The sequence below is a fragment of the Triturus cristatus genome, chromosome 3_1 (genome assembly GCF_964204655.1).
Source record: "Triturus cristatus chromosome 3_1, aTriCri1.1, whole genome shotgun sequence".
Classification (NCBI taxonomy): domain Eukaryota; kingdom Metazoa; phylum Chordata; class Amphibia; order Caudata; family Salamandridae; genus Triturus; species Triturus cristatus.
Genome location: NC_140583.1, coordinates 782,206,535 through 782,225,384, shown reverse-complemented (window position 1 = coordinate 782,225,384; position 18,850 = coordinate 782,206,535). Strand labels below are relative to the sequence as shown.

The 18,850-nt window shown below is 45.0% G+C and overlaps 1 protein-coding gene across 2 annotated transcripts in view; it reads left to right on the top strand.

Moving 5' to 3' along the window:
- The window catches only part of MREG (melanoregulin), a 152,994-nt gene that overhangs the window by 25,513 nt on the left and 108,631 nt on the right, over nucleotides 1-18,850 (top strand). For both annotated transcript variants that reach the window (XM_085645001.1, XM_085645000.1), the window contains exon 3: nucleotides 10,669-10,834. In XM_085645001.1, the coding sequence (XP_085501127.1) occupies nucleotides 10,669-10,834 (166 nt within the window). The remainder of the gene's footprint in view (nucleotides 1-10,668; nucleotides 10,835-18,850) is intronic.

The following is an 18,850-nucleotide window of genomic DNA, read 5'->3' as shown; positions in this document are numbered from 1 at the left end:
GTCACAGTATAAAATACTAAACAAGAATTTGTACATACAAACGTATTAGAAGACCTGATTTTGAGCCAGACATGGTTTCTTACCTCCTACTTTGAGCTCTTGCAGGTTACCATTGTACTGTGAACAGTGTAAAAAAAAAAGTCTAGCTTGATGCTCTGAACACAGAATAAACCCATATGATGCCAGGCGTTTTTTTAAATAATCCCCGTTTCATGCAGGGCTGCTGATGTTCCATTGGGGTATCCATTGTGGTCCTTGTTGTGGAAAAAGGTTTGGATCAAAGCTCATCTATCGAGAAACAACAAACGGTGAAACCTATTTGTTTTGAGTGAATCCGTATTTAACATGAAAAGGTCACTACATACACTACTAAAATATGTAAGAGGAAACTGTCAAGGTACTTTTGCCATTAGCATGAAAGTCAGTTTGGTAGTACTTGCATTTCATTAGCCAGTCCACTGAACTGGAAATATTGAAATGAACTTTAAAGTGTCAATATTGTTTTCCAGTTGTATATACATGATAAAAATAAATATATGTAATGTGCTCTAGTGGTAAATATCACAGATTTTCGTACTTTTAATTTTCCCCAATCGATCTGTGTAATTCTTTCCACACCTTAGAGATATTAAGCAATGCTCACTAGGTACAGTGGCTACCCACCACATTTAAATGCCTCTATTGCGGCTAATTTGGTTTACAGACTAGACTACACCCCAGGGACGTAGTGAGATTCTGAAGCACCACTGTTCAACACATATTGTGGCTCATCTGGTTGGATGAAAGGTTTCATGTAAATCCATGAAAGATATCAATGCTGGCAAAGGAGGTTGTCTACCTCCTACAGATTGGTAGTTTGAGATATTCTAGCGTCTCACGCTGGGAATTATCTCTAGCAATTGGCTAAATTATATCACCTGCGTTACATAAATTAATTGATTTTTAAGAGTCAACAACAGGCACAGTAAATTTGACTCACTAACCCAAAATCCCTGATGCTACTTAGCATAGATTCAATATTCACACTATTTCCTAAGACGCTGCACCCATACAAGGCTCTAACATGACAGCTCAGATTTAGAGCAATGTATGGCGCACCTGCATGCCATTAGGTGTCCTTACTCGGTGGACGGAGCGGAGAAGCAGAGCAGCCGGGTTTACGGTGTCCCCAAAGCTGCTCGACACCGAGCCAAAGCTGGCCCAGGGGCTTCGAACCGACCGGCAGCCAGCAGCAGGCCAAAGGCTTACCGCCCGTTTCACGGTGCAGACCACTGTGCGCAACCACCTGGCACTTTGCACGCCTGTTCCCTCCCAGGCCTGCAGCTGAGTACACCACTGGGCACGATCTACACCCAGAGCTCATGCCCTGTCCCGAACAGGGGAGCCTCTGGTTGCCTTGCTCTGCCCACCCCACTTCGGACACTTTGCGTGATAGCACGACTGGCTTCCCTTAGCAGATGCCAACAGACGCCACGTACTGAGGGAGAAACAGGAGTCTTAGAGTTGAGGGGCCTGTAGCCGCAGGATTGTGGCAGCTGTACATGCCACTTATGTGGCATTCCAGATGAATCACTCTCCTTCACGCTGGCCATCACAACACAAGCATTTGCGTGCGTGCAGACAGGGAGGTAGCGAGCGAGCGAGCCGAGCCGTACGCGCATGCACTTCTCCTGGCCTCGCATGCCTGCTGTCTTTTATGCTAACGTTTTCAGCCGTACGCGTGCACATTTCCTGTCTTCTGGGCGCGTGCTCATGTCCTGTCCCCCTTCGGCCAAGAAACTGACAACAATAGATCTCCGCCAAGGCGGACAGCGCATGCGCTGCGTCGCTAGGCAAGACCTAAAAATGCGAATCCTTTTCCTAGCGCCCCCTATCGCACAGTACCAATGTACAGGTACATAAATGACACGTTTGTACTTGTGCATGAAACTCGTTACCACGGTTATGCAGTACCTTAACTAGTTTGTGTAATTAGTTGGGCACTTTGGCACAGTGTAGCATCTTCAAGGAGGGGTCGTTGGCCATTACGTTGCAAGTAGGTACATCAGGAGTTATTAGATTGTGGCCACTACATCGGGAGTAACTTCACTTCGCATAGGCAAGTTAATCATTTTAAATATGGATTTTTTTCGTATGCTTAAACATGTGCATCTCTAGACTTGTAAACCTATTGTGAAAATTCAACTACCTCAATGCTGTAAAAGCCAGCATGAGGCTTGGGAAGGTGGAATGCATGGGGATGGGGATACACCCTGAAAGCACCTCCATAGAGATGTATCTCCCACATCCCAATCTGGGAAGGATGGAGCAAGGGCTTCGAACTGCAGTGCGATGATAGGGGAGCTCCGGTCCTGGCTGAGCCTTCTCTAGTGGCCGTTCCCATTGCCTTTGTTCATGAGTTCTCTTTCCCCACTGGCTACCGCCAGCTCAGTGGGAACACCTCCTTTCTGCCATGAACAGCTAGATAAGCATGCAGAGTCCTAGAGGCTGATGGAGGACAGGCAGAAGCTGGGTTGCAAAATACTAGTGTCCCTGATTATAGAGTTTGCCAGCGGTGAGCTGGAAACCTTCTTCCCCCTCAACTCTTTTTCTGTCATGTCATAAAGGATTGAGTTGCTTTATGAATGTGGTGTGCGTGACGTGGTCAAACACTCAAGGCAGTGCATGCTCACATTTAGGACATTGATAGATTGTGGGAAGCACTTGGCATGCACATTTTGTGTGTGGATGTATGTGTGTGTGTGTATGTATATATATGTTCTGTATTTGGCCATCGGAGTATGAGCTGGCGCACAACACGCCCTCTCAATCTGTAGCACCGCGGTCTTCCTGCACTTCTGGTTGTGCAGGCATCTGCAATGCGGAGCCCCCCAGTACTGGTGATTCCCACTTGGAAGGTCCGAGAACGTGGGGAGAGAGGGGGCATTATTTTGAATGCCTGAGAAGGGGGACTGGAAGAGGCTTTGACTCCGGCAGACAGCTGCGGTGGTGTGGGGATCACCGGCCACAAAGAGTGGAACGTCGCTGAATGTTCGAAATGTCCCATTACTCAATGGGCATTCCTGGAGGACTCTAACACCCAGCATGCAGCAGGGCTGCAGGAGGAGCGCGAGGTGCTTCGTATCACAGAGGTGGAGGAGGGGCAAGCAACCACCTGACTGGGAGTGGTCATAGCTAGATCATCGCAACAGCGGACCCCCATGGAGAAGAGAAGCCACTTGGAACAGGGCACTGATGAAAGCCATATTGGAGGCTGAAACGCGTCTGCCAGTGTTTAAAGGACATATTTACTGAGCGCAAATTACACCAATAAAGCCTCTTCTGAAGCTCTTCCCCCGGAGCTGTGTCACATTCTTCCTTACCTGGGAGAGTAATTGATATATATATATATTTTTTTTCTTTTCCTCTGGAAAAAAACAAAGCTGTTATAGTTACAAAATAGAACTAAAACAACCTTAGAAATTCACTGTAAAAAACAAAAATTACTGGGATGTTATAATTGGGTTCAGATTTTACTCACACAAAACAATAGAAATTCATCAGTTACAGTCAGTGGTCGACATGGGGGTAAATAAGTAGGGGAACTGTGGGCAGGGAATTGGAGGGCAGGAATAACTTGAGGATTGGGTCAGTGGACAGAGTCGGGTGTGGCCAATTTTTTGTATTTGTTTGACATTTCTCTGACCAGTTACAGCTTATTACGTTATTTAAGTGAACCAATGGAGACACATGTATTTAATGTTTAATATAAGTTATTGACATTAAAATACATTCACAAAGTGGGATACGTTTCCAATCACAGAATGTCCGACATATGCTTAAAAGTGGAATCACAAGCCATTTGTCTCTGAGCCATGGAGTTTGTCATCAGTTCCTCTCCCTTTTTCCACAAGAGCATTTCAAACAAAAGGCAAAATATCCTAGTTTGCAAATGTTTTCCACATAATTATGGCTATGCCATATTTGCCAAAAAATACATAATCTGCTGTACAATCTGACGATTTTTACATAAAAATTGTTTGTAGCTCAAACGGATCAAAAGTTACTATACAAGTGTGACTTGTATTGCTGCGATGAGGAGGGCCCATTGCAAATGTTGACTGACTGGTCGGTCACCTTTCTCACTGCTACACTTGCAAATTACGCTGGTACTAATGAGGCAGAATCTTTGCAGAAACTGTTAGTATGTGTAAAAAATATGAAAATAATAATGTATCACATTAAGCAGCAGCCTTTTTTTTTTTTTTTTTTGCTGCTTAATTTAGTCAACACTGCAACATAATGTTGTCCTCCATTGCTGCATAATTCCAACTACCCCAAAGCAGGCAGCACATTTTAAAAGTGCTTGTGCATGAAGCAGAGAGACCGTGAAGTTTGCAAACTTAGTTTGGTGTCCGTGCAAATCCCTCATTGCCAGTCCCTGGTGAATTGCACAATTACTGCTGAAACTAGGCCAATGGAGGTACCAATGGCTGGGGTGGACTGGCCTCAAGGGTCCTGTGACAGTCACTGACGCTCTAGGGTGTGCTGCTTCATAGTACTGCCCGCAAGACTGGAGTTGGATTGTGGTGGATAGGCCTTCAAGGGTAACCCACACTTGCCACCGCTATGGTCCACCTGCTGGTGCTAAGGCACCAGGGTTTCTAAGGTCTAGAATGGGAGTGTGCTCCCACAGGAGTGTGGTCTGGTCATGAAGGCTGCCTGGCTTCCAAGTTCCGTATTTGGCAGCTCTGCCCATAGTGCCACATCCTCTCCCCCTCTGAGCGCCATACTGCCCCACTGAACGAAACTCACACTGCCGTCAGCTACAACCCAAGTGTGCCCCGCTATAAACACCTGGATGCGACTCGATTCTAATTATGCACTGTACCAGAGCAATATGCTACCTGAACAAAACTAGCATTTGCGTTGAAATCGGTCTCACATTTATGAAAGTTAGTGCTATTGACGCTGTAAATGATATTGTTTTTTGCTAGAGGAGTTTAGAGGACTTGGGAGTTATTACCACTGGGAAGAGAGACACAGCTGCAGCACTGTGTGTAGAGGACCTCGAATGAGGAATTACTGACCGAACCAAAGCAGCAGCTGCAGCATTGCCTAGAGGTGTGAATTACTGACCAGTGACCAGAGAAGCAGCTTCAGCACTATGCAAAACACAAAAAAACACTTATGGAAATACTAATATTAAGTGCTTTGTTCAGAATCACAGGATGATGCCGCGCCTTGAACCTAGTTTTAAAGTTCCAAAGTGGGCAGCTTTGGCTGTTAGCCAATATACCCTCCCCGCTTTTCTGTTTTCTACAAAGTTATAAACTCAACATTGTTGTTTAAACACGTAAAGACGCTTGGTTCTGTGTTTCTGAACTCCTAACACTGCAAAAGAGTGAGTAAACAAGTTAAGCATGCATCTGAGTATTAGACCGAGAATGACTAAAATCCGCACATCCACCACCAAACAATCAAAAACTGGATAATCTTCTGGCGGAGGGACGTCCAGCTTCTTCGCTTGGTGGTTCATTGATGCTAGAGTTTTGATGGGAAAAGCGAGGATAACCCATTATTTAACAACAACAACAACAAAAAACGCAGTTACCTGTCGAAAGGCCTTTCCTTAGAGGCCGAAATGCTGGACTCCACTCGAGTGTAGTGCAACTGAAATCAGACCTCACTGAATTAGGAGTTCCACTTTAAATAAACTTTAAATAAACAAAATCCTGTAAAACAAGGCTGGGCACGCACCTCTGTGGCAGGAAACTATCCTGCGAACCATGCTGCTCTGAATGAGTGTGATGCGATGGCTCGGCACGAAAATGGATAGTCCTGCCCAGACTGGAGGAGCGTCTAAGTAAAGAATGTGAGATGTAGGCAGGCACAACATGGTTGCCTTAACGCTTTTACACTCGTTATCCAGAAATCAATGAGTATTTTTGCTTGAAAAGTTAAGGACATGACTACAGGGCCCAGAAGGGCCCTGTTTTAATGTCCTTTGCTTATGTCCTAACAAAGCATAAGCAGTATGGTTTAAAAAGATCACATCCCTGAACACAGAGCAGCGGTACGCATTTTATAAACTAAAATAAGGAAAACTACTGATATGGATTACGTTAAACGTTTTCCATTCCACACATCAACCAGGTATTGCAGTACCTTCAGGAATTGTGCACTTCTTGTCCCGGGGAAAACAATTTTGTTCAAAGAAAGACGAGAAAACGAAAGTAGCGATTCACTGGCAAACTCTGTAAAGTGGTGCTAATGTGTTTGGGTGTGAATAAAACCAATCTGGCCACTTTGTGACCACTCTGTCTTGCTTCATTTAGTAATTTAGTTATTTTTCATATTTGGAACCTTTTTTTTTTCTCCGCCCCGAGTCTGCATGTTGGAATAGAAAAATGTCAAAAACAGACGGCATTTCCATCAAAAGTGTTTCTTTCTTTTTTGACTCCATTTCACAGGGGAATGAATAAAGGAAAGGAGAGGAAAGAGAGGGTAAGAGCCGTTTGTTGAAGTCACGGTTTTTATTCAGTAAGTGAGGAAGAGCGAGATAGAGACTGAAAGAGAGGGAAGAAAAGGAAGAAAGAGAGGGGGGTAACTGACGGTGGCAGAGCAGGAAAAGTGGACACTGAAAAGTGGACACTGTCCTTGTCTTCTCTGGGAAAGAAGGAAAAGACAGTCCTTTTCCTTCTCTGCCCACCCCGCCCATCCCCGAACGGCTGAGCCTTATCTATAGGCCTTGGCTATTTTGGCCATACTGGGATGAATTTAAAATAAAGTAGGGGAACTGATTCTATTAAATTGGAAAAATAGGGGCAATCTGTGCCCTGCTGATTCCGCCCACTTTGACCACTGGTTATAGTTAGTTTTCTCAAGTAACTATAACTTGTGCCCTAAGGTAACTATAACTCGCACACCCTGCCATGCACAGTTTTCTCCTCAATATTTTTAAAGCAAATGTTGCACTGATATCAATGATGTCATAGAAGATCAATCAGTCAAGGATTTGTGAAGTGTGGCAAAACACCCATGAGGGTCTCGGGGCGCTGCAATTGCTGACTGCGCTGTGGTGATCTGTTCATTTGAACAGCTGGTTTTGAGTCCTTTCCTGAATAGCTGGAGTGATGAGGCGGTCCTGAGGTGCACAGGAAGGTTGTTGCAAGCTTTGACCAACAGGTGTGAGAAGGAGCGTCTTCCACCTTTGCCTTTGTGGATCCAGGGGGTGTCTGTGAGAAAGAGGGAGGCAGATCTTAGGTGTTTGGTCAATTGGTCGAAGGTAATGCTTTTGTTGATGTAAGATGGTCCTTCGTTGTGCAGGGCTTTTCATACGTGGATCAACATGGTGAACAGGCATCTGTTCTGGATCGGGAGTTAGTGTAGCTTCTTGAGGTGGGGTGTGATGTGGGTTAGTCTGGGGAAGTAGAGGATGAGCCTGGCTGCTGAGTTTTGTATTGTCTGTGGTCTCTTCAGGAGGCGTGTGGAGATTCCTACGTAGAGTGAGTCCCCAAAGTCCACCCTGCTGGTGCAAGGGCCTGTGTGACTGTCCATCTGGTGTTGACTGGGAGCCAACTGAAGATCTTCTGGAGCATTAGTAGGATGCGGAAACAGGCAGAAGAGACTGTGTTTACCTGTTTCTTCATAGATAGCTTGCTGTCCAAGATGATGCTGAGGTTGTGGCCGAAGTCTGTCAGGGCAGGGGATGGACTGAGTTCAGCAGGCCACCATGCGTTGTTCCATGGGGAGGTGTTGCCCCCCAAGATGAGGACTTCCGTCTTGTTTGAGTTTGAGACAGTTGTCCTTCATCTAGTCGGTGACATTCATCATACAGCTGTGGAGGATGGCTCTAGTGGTGGAGGGGTTTTCTGACAGCGAGAAGATGAGCTGGGTGTCATCTGTGTAGGAGATGTTAAGCCCATGCGATCTGATGGTGTTGGTCAGGGGGGTGGAGATGAGGGATGATTCTTGGGGGATGCAGCAGATGATCTTCTTGGGTTCTGAGTTGAATGGTGGGAGACTGATTCTCTGGGTTCTTCCGGTGAGGTATGAGGCGATCCATTTGAGGGTGTCTCCCTGTAGTCCGATGTGGTAGAGTCTGATGATCAAAATGTGATGGGAGATGGTTCAAAGTCGGTTGACAGGTCCCGGAGGATGAGGACTGCTGTTTTGCTGTGGCACAGGAGGGCCCTGATGTCATTGGTGGCTGCGATCAGTGCTGTGGTTGGCCTGGAATCCGGAGAGAGAGGTTCCAGGTGGTTATTGTGTTCAAGGTGCTTGATGAGTTGCTAGTTGGTTGCCTTCTCGAGTACCTTTGCTGGAAAAGGGAGCAGGGAGATGGGCAGGTAGGTCTTAATCCTCCTGGGTCGCCAGATTTCTGCAGGAGGGGCCTCACTTCAGCCTGCTTCCAGTCCTTGAGGAAGGAGGTTGAGGTGATGGAGGTGGTCAGTACTTTCTTGAGCTCGTTGCCAATCGTCTTGCTCCCAAGGTTGAAGTCATGGTGGGAACAGGGGTCCGTGGATGCACCCAACTGAATTGAGTTCATGATGGAGATTGTGCTCTAGTTGTGAGAGGGTCCCAATGGGTGACTTGGTGTTCGGGGTTTGTTCGTGGGTGTGAGCAAGCTGTTCCTGTCAGCGGTGGTGGTTTGGGGTTTGAAATTATCCTTGTTGACTAAGATCTTGTTGTGGAAGAAGTCTGCCAGCGTGTCACAAAGTTCTTGGGAGGGGGTGGTGGTGTTCCCAGCAGCTGCGGTGTTGGAGAATTCCTTCATGATCGCGAAGAGCTCCTTGTGATTCGTGCTGACTTCTACGTGGCCTGCTAGGGCATTCTTCTTTGTTTCTTTTAGGACGGAGTGGTACTGGTTGAGTGCTAGTTTGAAGATGGTATGGTCTTTGTCTGTTTGCCGGTGCGCCACTTCCTTTCTAGTTGCTGGCAGTTGCATTTGGTGGATTTCAGCTCTGCAGTAAACCAGTTGGCTCTTCTGGCTAGTCCTTTTAGATTTGGATTGCTTGGTGGGTGGTTTTATCGGCACAATCTGTGATCCACTGGGAGAAGTTTTTGGCAGCCTGTTCTGGGTTGGATGTTGTCTCTGGGAGGTGGGAGTTAAGAGTGTTATTCCACTGGTCTTCTGATCTCTTTTTCCAGTTTCTGTGCGTGGAGCTGGGGGGCATAGTGCCAATGTTAGTAGGTCCTAAGATGGCTATGTGGATGCTGCAGTGGGTGGTCCAGGTGAGCTGTGAGACATAGTTGTACTGGGCTCTGTCGCTGGACGTGAAGTTAGGATAGAGTGTGTGTTCTGCAATGTTGGTAAGGTCGATGACAAGTTGCTTGAGACTGATGTTGCCCATGCTTTCCAGGAGGTCCGTTGTGTTGGTGTCACTGGGGTTGTTGAGGTGAAAGTTAAGATCCCCAAAGGAAGATGTAGTGCTCGGAGTTGATGGCGATGAGGTGAGGGTTGGCGTTGCAGAGGCTGGGGGCGTGGTCCTGGTGGTCTGTAGGCGAGGGTTCCTCAGATGGTGCTTTTTCCGTCTGTGTGAATTTGCAAGTTAAGATGCTCCATTATTGGGGGTTGGATCGTCTGAGGAGGCCGTGCAGTGGATTGTGTCATTGTATATGATGGCAATTCTAGCTCTGTGTGTGTTGGTTTGGTCACAGTGTGATATGTTATAGCCTTCTGTGGTGGTGATGGCAATGTCTGGCACACAGGTGGGGTTCAGCCAGGTTTCTGTGAGAAAGATGACATCCAGGGTGGAGATGATATTGTGTCCCAGATCTCTGTGACGTGTCTCTCGAGTCATCATTGAGTAGAATGCACTGGAGTTGTTCCTTGGTGGTCTCGGTCAGTTTAGTGGATGCGGTCATGTTTGCGGTGTCTTTGGCGTTGTTGGTTGTTTCGGTGTTGCAGGTGAAGTGACAGTGCTGGCAGGAGAATAGACCTCTGATGTTCTGTGGTGATGTACGTTGTTTCGGTGTTGCAGGTGAAGCGGCAGTGCTGGCAGGAGAATAGACCTCTAGTGTTCTGTGGTGATGTACTCGCGTGTAATTTGAAAAGACTCCTCACACAGAGTGAAAACAAAAACCGCATCCTTCTAGCCACAAACACTACACTATGTAGCTTGCTATTGGTGTGGGTAAGTACTTCAGTGTCCCACTTAGGGGTAGAAAGTGCTTCAAAATGTGCCACCAAACCTATTCTTCATAGTTGTTCTTTTCACTACATTGAAATACGCTTTACCCCCTCTTTCCAAATCTGTAGCGCCTCCTAAGCTTCTGAGGACTCTTCAATGTCGACTGTTTTCTATATGGCGATACTTTTGATGTGTTTCCTCTTTGTTTCTATCCCAATTTCTTATTCCCTATACTTGAAAACGTATGCATGTGTTTTTTTTCTTCTGCAGGATAGGGAAAACAATAGTAATAATGTGTTCTTTATTCAGTGATTCATTCTGCAGTTTTGTGTCTTAAACAGCAATAAATCAGAGGTGCAACTGTTATGCAAGATAATGCTACTCTATTGACCAACTTCGGATTGAAGTGTTGAATGGGATGGGTTGACCTCAACGGGAATCAGATGTGTGACCTCCTGGACAGAGACATTCTCACCAGCAAGTATGTAATTCACTGAGCCTTTCCTGTTGGCTAATCCACTTTCAATTTTGTCTTCTCATGCCTCCTTCACAGCATCAACAATCCCTTCCCCTCCTACACAGTGGGAGGAGACCTGAGGATAGATGATGACAAGAACCTGTGGAGCTCCCCTGGTGACTTGTCGCACATGGAGGCAGATGATGACCGGGTACTGCAGAGCTTCTTGGAGACCAGGAAGCAGCTGGACAAAGATTCAGAGGTGAGATATCCATTGCCCAAAGAAGCATTCTTCATGGGTGTCCGTGCATGTATTGTGGGATACATCCACTCACGGTTTCTTAAAACAAGTTCTGCTTTCCGAGTTTCAGTGGTGACTGGAAATATTTTATCTTGGGAGAGAGGTCAGTAAGTGCTAATGGGGCTTTTGTCTACCATTGCACCTCAATGCATGATTGTAAAGGCCGCGTCCTTTGAGACTGCCGGATAGCAGAGCACTATCTACTCAAAATGATCACTCTCCGTGAATGTCAGGCATTGTGTTGTGTATAGTCGGGGGTGCGAATTTATGGGGTGGCTAGGGTGTGATTCTCTCTTTCCCCCACCCCTCCCCCCTTTCCAAATAAATGCCTTTTTGTCTTGGTAATTGGGTCCGAGTTCCTGAGTTGGGTCAGGTCTGTTATCTGTTGGTTTTTCACAGTGTGAGCCAAAAATTAAAGACCAAATAGTGACCATTAATGTAAATGAGAGAGACCGAGAAACCATCCGGTGGCTGAATTTCAAAATGTGAAACCAGTTAACCTGAACTCCATACTAGCTTCCCTGCATGTTCAAATATGTGACTTTAGGCAAATATTTTATTTAACAGAGCCTCCTTTTCTTGGTCATATGAGCACACTTTTAAGTACTTAAGTTCGGATGTGCACTGTACAAACACCACTTATGTTTGAATTAATATTCTATAATGTTGATCAATCTTTAAAAAGAATATAGGCCATATTTAGGGTTTACTTGACTGCTGTCGTGCTCAATTCACTAATGGCATTAACGTTGGGGGCGTGAACCATGAATGTTACTAAAGCCTAACACTTTTAATAAATGTGTGTCTGTGCAGACATGTAATCTGTTGTACTAAGGTGAAACACTTCTGCATGTTAAAGAAATACACTTTAAAAAATTTTTTTATTGATTTTTGTCATATTTTTGCATTAGGGTTGTTGCATGATGTGCATGGCAAACATTTTCATGGCTCGTGCATGGACTCTTTGAGCCAAGCCAGACCCATGGCTCAGCTCGGCCCGGCCTATTCATTTGGCTGTGTGCGTTTCTCAATTTGCAACTTGGGCTTAGTGCATGGGGCTGTCAGTCACTTGATAAAATCATTTTTAAAAGGTGAGGACTAGAAACCTAGAACCCTGCCCTCATGCACCGATTTGCCAACTCTATCATCAAGGCGTCTTGCATCGGAGATGAAGTGCATGCGGTGAAGTGATCCCAAGGCAGATTCTCTAGGTTATTGTGTTGTATGAGACCATAGTCATGAGTTCCCAAGAAGAACTACCAGACCCGGGTGCGGCATAGCTTCAGCAGGGTGTTTGGGGTGGGTCTGGGGCCCCAGAGTCAGGTCTACCATGTCTGTTTTTCTTGTCACTCTCATTTCAATAAGAGGGCTTAACTTGTTTATTTTTATGGATCGGGATCTTAACTATATATAGGGACTGGGTTATCCAAAAAGTAGCAAATCTGCACCCATAGAAGTACTCCTTGTACAAATGTGCTACTTTTTGGAATTTGCATACATTGGCAGTAGTAAGCTTGGAAAGCTGTGCCAGGGTCAACTTTCGAGACATACTACTGGAAATCAAGCACCCAAAAGATGATGGAATTAATGCTTGTAAATAGTCTAACCAGTGGCAATCGCTTGGGGTAGCATCATAACACATTGTTTTTCACCCACTGTGCCACCTTCGACGGAGGCCTGCCTAATGCAATTCAGTACTGACCCTGTTCCTCATGGAAACCATCCATAACTCTTGACCAGCTCAGCCCTCCACCTTGTAGTCAACTTTTTGGGGGGAGGAGGGGGATTTGAGGTTCACACCCCAGAATCTCACTGACTAAGCTACCCCCCCTCCCCCCCCCCCCCCCCCCCCTTCCCGGCCTATTGTGCATGACCTAGGACAGCAATTCTAAACAGCAAATCTCTCATTTGCTGATCTTGGCCAATTCCAGTGTGGCCCATGGAAAAGTACCTTGTTTCAGGACTGCAGCTGCAGACAACAGAACTGCACTTTGTTCTCTATGACTGTGACCAATGCTTTTGTGCTCATTGGATAAGGCTCAGCATTTTAGGTTAAAACAAGGTCCAGTTTCACCCCCCCAGATGTGTAGACAAAGAATACCCCTTCGAGCTTGTAGAGTCTGCAGGTTTTAATTATACGCCTGAAAAAATACTTGTGTTACTCTACTATTAGAAAAATGCAAGTGCTATTTATTCTGCTATGCAGAATAACACACGCATTGTTTCAGGCGTGTAATAAAACCGGTTGCGTTTCCTACCTCGGGGTTCAATCGAGCACCATTTCTGAATAGAGTGTGGAAATGGGTGGAGAACACTTCAGATGGGCATTCTGACATTCAGAGCGCAGCGTGGCACATCTGTCGCTTGAATGGCAAGAATGCAACTACTGTATTTCCGTTTAAAATATCTGTTTCTCGACAACTCTGCACGCTTTAGGAGCAGTTCCTTAATTGTTCTCTTGAGTAGGCAGCTGGTGAAATGAACCTGTTGTCTCTCCTTCAGCATTCTCACCCGATATACAGAGGGACGTATCGGAGGTGTGATTGTTGCCCTAAGCTTCGAACTCGTGTGCACTGCGTGCAAAGTAGAACAGTCCTGGCTAGTTGCCCAGTTCGCTGTGATGCAAGTCTGGAATTATTCACTGCGCCTCTTCTAGGAAAAACCTGCCAAGGGCATAATGTCATTGCAGTGGTGTGACGGGCATTCAAGCGTAGCTCTGCGTGCACGGCTTAAATTGGATGACCGGTAACAGATGGAGGCTGAAAATACAGGAAGTGCCGAAAGCTACTTCCCTGATCATGCCTAGACCACGTGAGCAGCTGGAGTCAGTATATGTGAGCAGCGAGAGGTCATGTTTCTCGGATACAGATTCTTCAATGCATGTGATTTTTGCCTGTCGCCCCATTAATGCATATTATTTACTAATTTCACACCTGCCCCATAACACACTTTAGTGAGTACTGTGAAAAGTGGTCTACCGCCAATAACCTCACCTCTCCGCATCTCCATCATAAGCGGTCCATAGCGGTCCATTGTTGCTACTTGTGACTGATTCTGTCTGCCCCCACCGAAGATGTCAAATCAAATGATGTTCTCATTTGTTATGTGGCAGCAAGGGTTTAAGATGCCCATGCGTGCTGCAACTTTGCTGCTGTCTTGGCCGCCGGTAACAATAGTCCAGAATGTAACTTTCTGTTTGTAATAAAAATGCTGGCTATAGCTTTTATTTTTAATATTTTTAAATTATGAAGTTTTATATAGCGTGAACAAGACATTTCTGGTATCATAGCGCTATACAATGGAAAATAAACGAGACTGTACACAGTGTAATACATAGTCACAGGATGATATCAGAGTGATGTGCAATGGAAAAAAATAAAGAATGTGCACAAATATATGTGCACAAATATTACAAAGAGACACAGGGTATTATCCAGAAGCAAAAACTGTTTTTGTTAGAGGTGAAGTTGGGTAGAGAAGCAAATAGGAATTTGGTTATGAGCGCGTTGAGTTTGAGGTGGTTGCGAGTCAGACTCTGCTGAGTTTTAGTCAGGGTGTTTTTGAGAGTGCTGATCTCTTCAGGTAGGCAGTTTTCATGTAAAGTTCCGTTATCAGCCTACATATGGTAGGAGATGTTAGAGTTTGAGGATTTCCCTCAGGAGCTCCATGTACCTGTTAAACAGGGTGGGGAAAGCGTAGAACCTTGGGAGAACGCCAATTGTGACTGGTGTCTGGTCAATTGGGACTTAATTGAGTAGGACTCTTTGAGATCCGTTTTGTAGGAATAAGGAGAACCATTTTAAAGCTGTACTGGTGCAACCCATTCTGGGTACTAGGAGGTTCATGAGAATCTCTTGTTTGACTGTGTCAAACACTGCTGATGGCTCAAGTAGGATTAATCAGCAGGACTAGTTTTGATTAAGTGTAAAAGTATTAACAGTGTGGACCATGCCAGTTTCAGTACTGTGACCCTGTCTGAAACCAGATTGGCTATGGTTGAAGAGTTGGTATTGAGAAATCTGATTGCAGAGTTGCTTATGAACACATTTTTCTAAGAGCTTGGCTAAAGTTGGGATGCTAGAGATAGAGTGGTAGTTGCTGGGATCGTAAAGGTCGGAGCCCAACTTTTTTAAGATGGGGGTGACTTGGCCACTTTTTAGACAGTCAGGAATGGCGCCTTGTGCAAGAGGCATGGTTTATCCTGGTCCATAAAGGCAGCAGGAGGTGTATAGTCTCATTGAGGGAAGATGGTCATTGAAGTGATTTGTGTATTTTATGGATGTTAATAATTGTAAGATGTCCGTTTCATCAAATGTGTGGAAGATGGACCAAGAGGCATTGTTTTTAGGTTTGAAGTGGTGACTACCAGGGCAATCTTCATGTGATATGGAGGTGTAATTTGGTGGAACTTGGATCGGTAAGATATTCACAGCAATCCGGAGATCAAGGTCTATTTTTTATTCTCAATAAGGAGGCAAATGTTTCACAATTTGGTAGAGTTTGAATGTCTGAGGAGGAGGAATTGTGTTTCCCATTAATTTGATTTTTGACAATTTCAAAGAATCTTTTGGGTCGGTTAATGGCCATGTCAAGCTGTTGATGGAAAAAAGATGATTTGGAGCTTCTAATGTGCCTGCTGTAGGCCCTCTGTTTTTGCCACTGAAGTTTGAGGAGTGTCAAAGAAGGGGTCCATCTTCATGCTCTTTCCGCAAGTCTAAGGGAACGGCACTCCTCATTAATGCTACAGGTGAACCAAGAGTTAGGTCTTCTTATCGGGACTCTCTTTAATTGTTTGGGGACAACGGAGTCTCCAAAGTGTTGCACATAGAGCTAAAACAGTGCTCTGTGAGGTCTTGTGTGTCAAACATGTCAGAGGGAGGGGACAAGAAATTGTGGTTCATATCGGATAGTGTAGGGTGGGGGTGTGAGCATATGTTCCTCCTTTTCAGAGAGTATATTTTGGTCAGTAGGGTGAATCCTTATTTAAATACAACCAGGTAATTCAGGTTGATTTGAGTGAGAATGTTTCTTTTTATTCACCACTTGATTAAATCCATTTCACTCGTCTCTAATTTTTCGCAGAATGAGTTAATAGAGAAAGAGAACAGCCGATGCGTGTTTCGCCCGATGTGGCAAGTTGACCCAGGGCTTTCTCAAGGATAGTCATTTCGTTCCAGCGTTATGGTGTCAGACGATTAGTCTGTACATTTTCAAAATTATTTGAGGACAATGTATTTAAACATCAATTTTGGAAGTTGGTCCAATAGTGGTCTTTCGTGGGGTCCCCGGATCTATCCGTAGCGCATCCGGGGCGAAACACGTGTCAGCTGTTCTCTTTCTCTAATAACTTAACTGTTTATACGAGCCTGGAAAGGTCCAGAGCCTTGAGCGAAGTTCCTAGAAGCACTCTAGGGATTCATATCCAGAAACAGGATCTCTGGCCCGTTCGTTTTTCCTTTAACTCATATCAGATAGCATGTCTGGATTGAAGTAGCGAGTATCTGTGACCCACGGTTTGGTTTTCACTGGTTGACCTTTGATGATGGGTGCCTTTTCAGCTATGGAGAAGGTGATGCAGTGGTAGTCAATCCATTTGCAGGGTGAAATAGTCAGTTTGGATGGTATTCTTCTTGGCAATGATTAAGTCTAAGCTGGCCCCTTTAATATGAGTAGGGCTGTTGCAGGTGTGGATCAGGTTGAAGTCATGGGGAAAGGCCTTGAAACAGTTCACTAGCAGATCCATTGGGTTCTTCCAGTGAGCGTTGGAATAGCCTAGGTAAATCTATCATGTGGTTCATTGTCGATAGATAAGATCTACATGATTTGTTCGATGAAAATATGATTATCCCCTGGGGTGGCGGGGGTGGGGAGGAGATTGTGTGCAGAGTGCAAGATGAGATGTCTTTGGTTGAGATGTTGAGCCTCAGAAGTTGCAGGAGGATATTGGCGTAGTATGTGTCTGTTTTAGTGATAGGTTGGTCCAATATATTCAAGTTAGTCCACTCCTGTGGCGGTCTGCGTGGTCCAGCCGTATGATGTCATAGAACTAGGATGTCTAGAATGAGGGATGAGGATTAATTTAACCAGGTTTCTGTGAGAATTAGGAGGTCTAGGTCCAGGTTGAGTATAACATCCTTTTTGTCTGAAGCGTGTTTCACTGCTGACCGGCAGTTTAGTAGTGAACATTTTAGGTACGTGTTAGTAACCGTGGTAGATGTGTGCAATGGGGACTAGTTTGAGGTTCGTTTTATTAATGGATCTCGGTTTAGGATGGTTTTCCCTAGGTGGTTAGGTGATAAGTGTCTGATTTTTTTTTCTGATGTTGTAACCAGATCAATTGGGGGCGGGTTATAAAAGGCGAAAAAGGAGAGGATATGATTGTTTGATAAGTGTCTAATCTGTTGGGTCGGGCAGAATGGTCTAGATTCGGTCTACATCTTCAACTAGGTTGAATAGCTCATTTGTTGGCAGTACTATCAGCCGGATGGCATAAGGGGGTGCGTGTTACGGTTCTGGTGATGGATCAAGTGTTTAAACCAGTTATGTTTCAGGTTAGAGGTGATACTTAGAAGATTAAGGATATCAGCCCGCATCAATAGTAGATCTGGTTTTATAGCATTGGGCATAGAATGGAGCAGGGAGGTACTTTGGAGTTAATATTGAGTTTATTCGGGGCAGAAATTGTGTATTATATTGGATGGGGAAGAGGTCCTCGGTTTAAGGCAGTAGATAAGCGAATTGGTAGTGTCCCAGGGTAGGGTGATGGGATTATGGTCAGAGTTCGTACTTTGAGCTGTAGCAGGGGAGTAAGAAGGAAGGTGGTCATAGAGACCAGATGTGAAGAGATCACAATTGGGCTTCTATCTGGTGGTAGCACTGTCCAAGAGGAAGCACATTAAATATTAGGGGATGGGTGACAGGTAATTTATTAGGAATCACTATAGGTATCGTAGCATTGGATCCGTTGATTGGGAGTGGTGTGGCTCCTAAACTGAATGGGGCAGTGTTGGTAATTGGTTCACTTGCAGGTTGGGTAGGACAGTTGATTAAGTGATGGTTTGGGGTAGAGTAGGGTCTCTCAAAACGAGTTTATATTTTGATATGAAGAGACACCAAGTGTAGGAGAGTAGGTGTCTGCTATGGGAGAGTAGTGGGATGAGGTGGAAGGGGGACTGGGTGGAAAGTAGATATCATTCGGAATGGGTTCTGTGGGAAGTTGAGGATGAGGGGGATGTGGTTTGATCACTGTCTAGCTTGACCTTGAGGTAGGGGAAGAGATTGTTAAAGAGTTCCAAGTTGCGATTAGAGGACTGAATGAACACTATGCCATTATTATAGATGGAGATAGTGGCTTCTGCATTTTACACAGGGGAGGGCGTGATGGTAAGCTTATAGCCGTGAGGTATTTTCTTGGAGGTAGTTTTGAGTATGGAGGATATCACCTTTCTCCATTGAGCATGACGATTATTTAAGAAGATAAGGTCATTAATTGACACACCCTTATTGATGCAAAATTATTGGTCTATTATAAGTGTTTCTGTATTCAGTTCGAGAGTTTTATGTTTGAAAGGTTTTGTTGAATTTTGGGTAGATTTGGTGGATAATTGATATTGAACAAATTATGCCCTGAGGAGGACAACAGGGGGTTTGACCTATAGCTATGGGGTGGTTTCAAGTTCAGAGTTAAAAGCAGGGAGGAGCAGATGAGAGAAAGTAGAGGAGGTTGAGAGCAGATAAAGGCAGGAGCCACTACAAGATGGCTGCCAAGAAATAAGCAGAGGTGAGGGCTGCTTCTTCGATGGGCTGTGAGAAGTCCTATTTCAGTTCTACTTCATGTTGAAGTCCTATTTCGCTGTTTATGGATGTGGAAGTGAGAGGGTTAGAGGACTTAGTTGGGGACCATCTTGGATAGCATAAGACAGAATAGTAAAAAGAGGGAGGGCTGAGATGATGATAACCAGCTGACAATCCGTGATT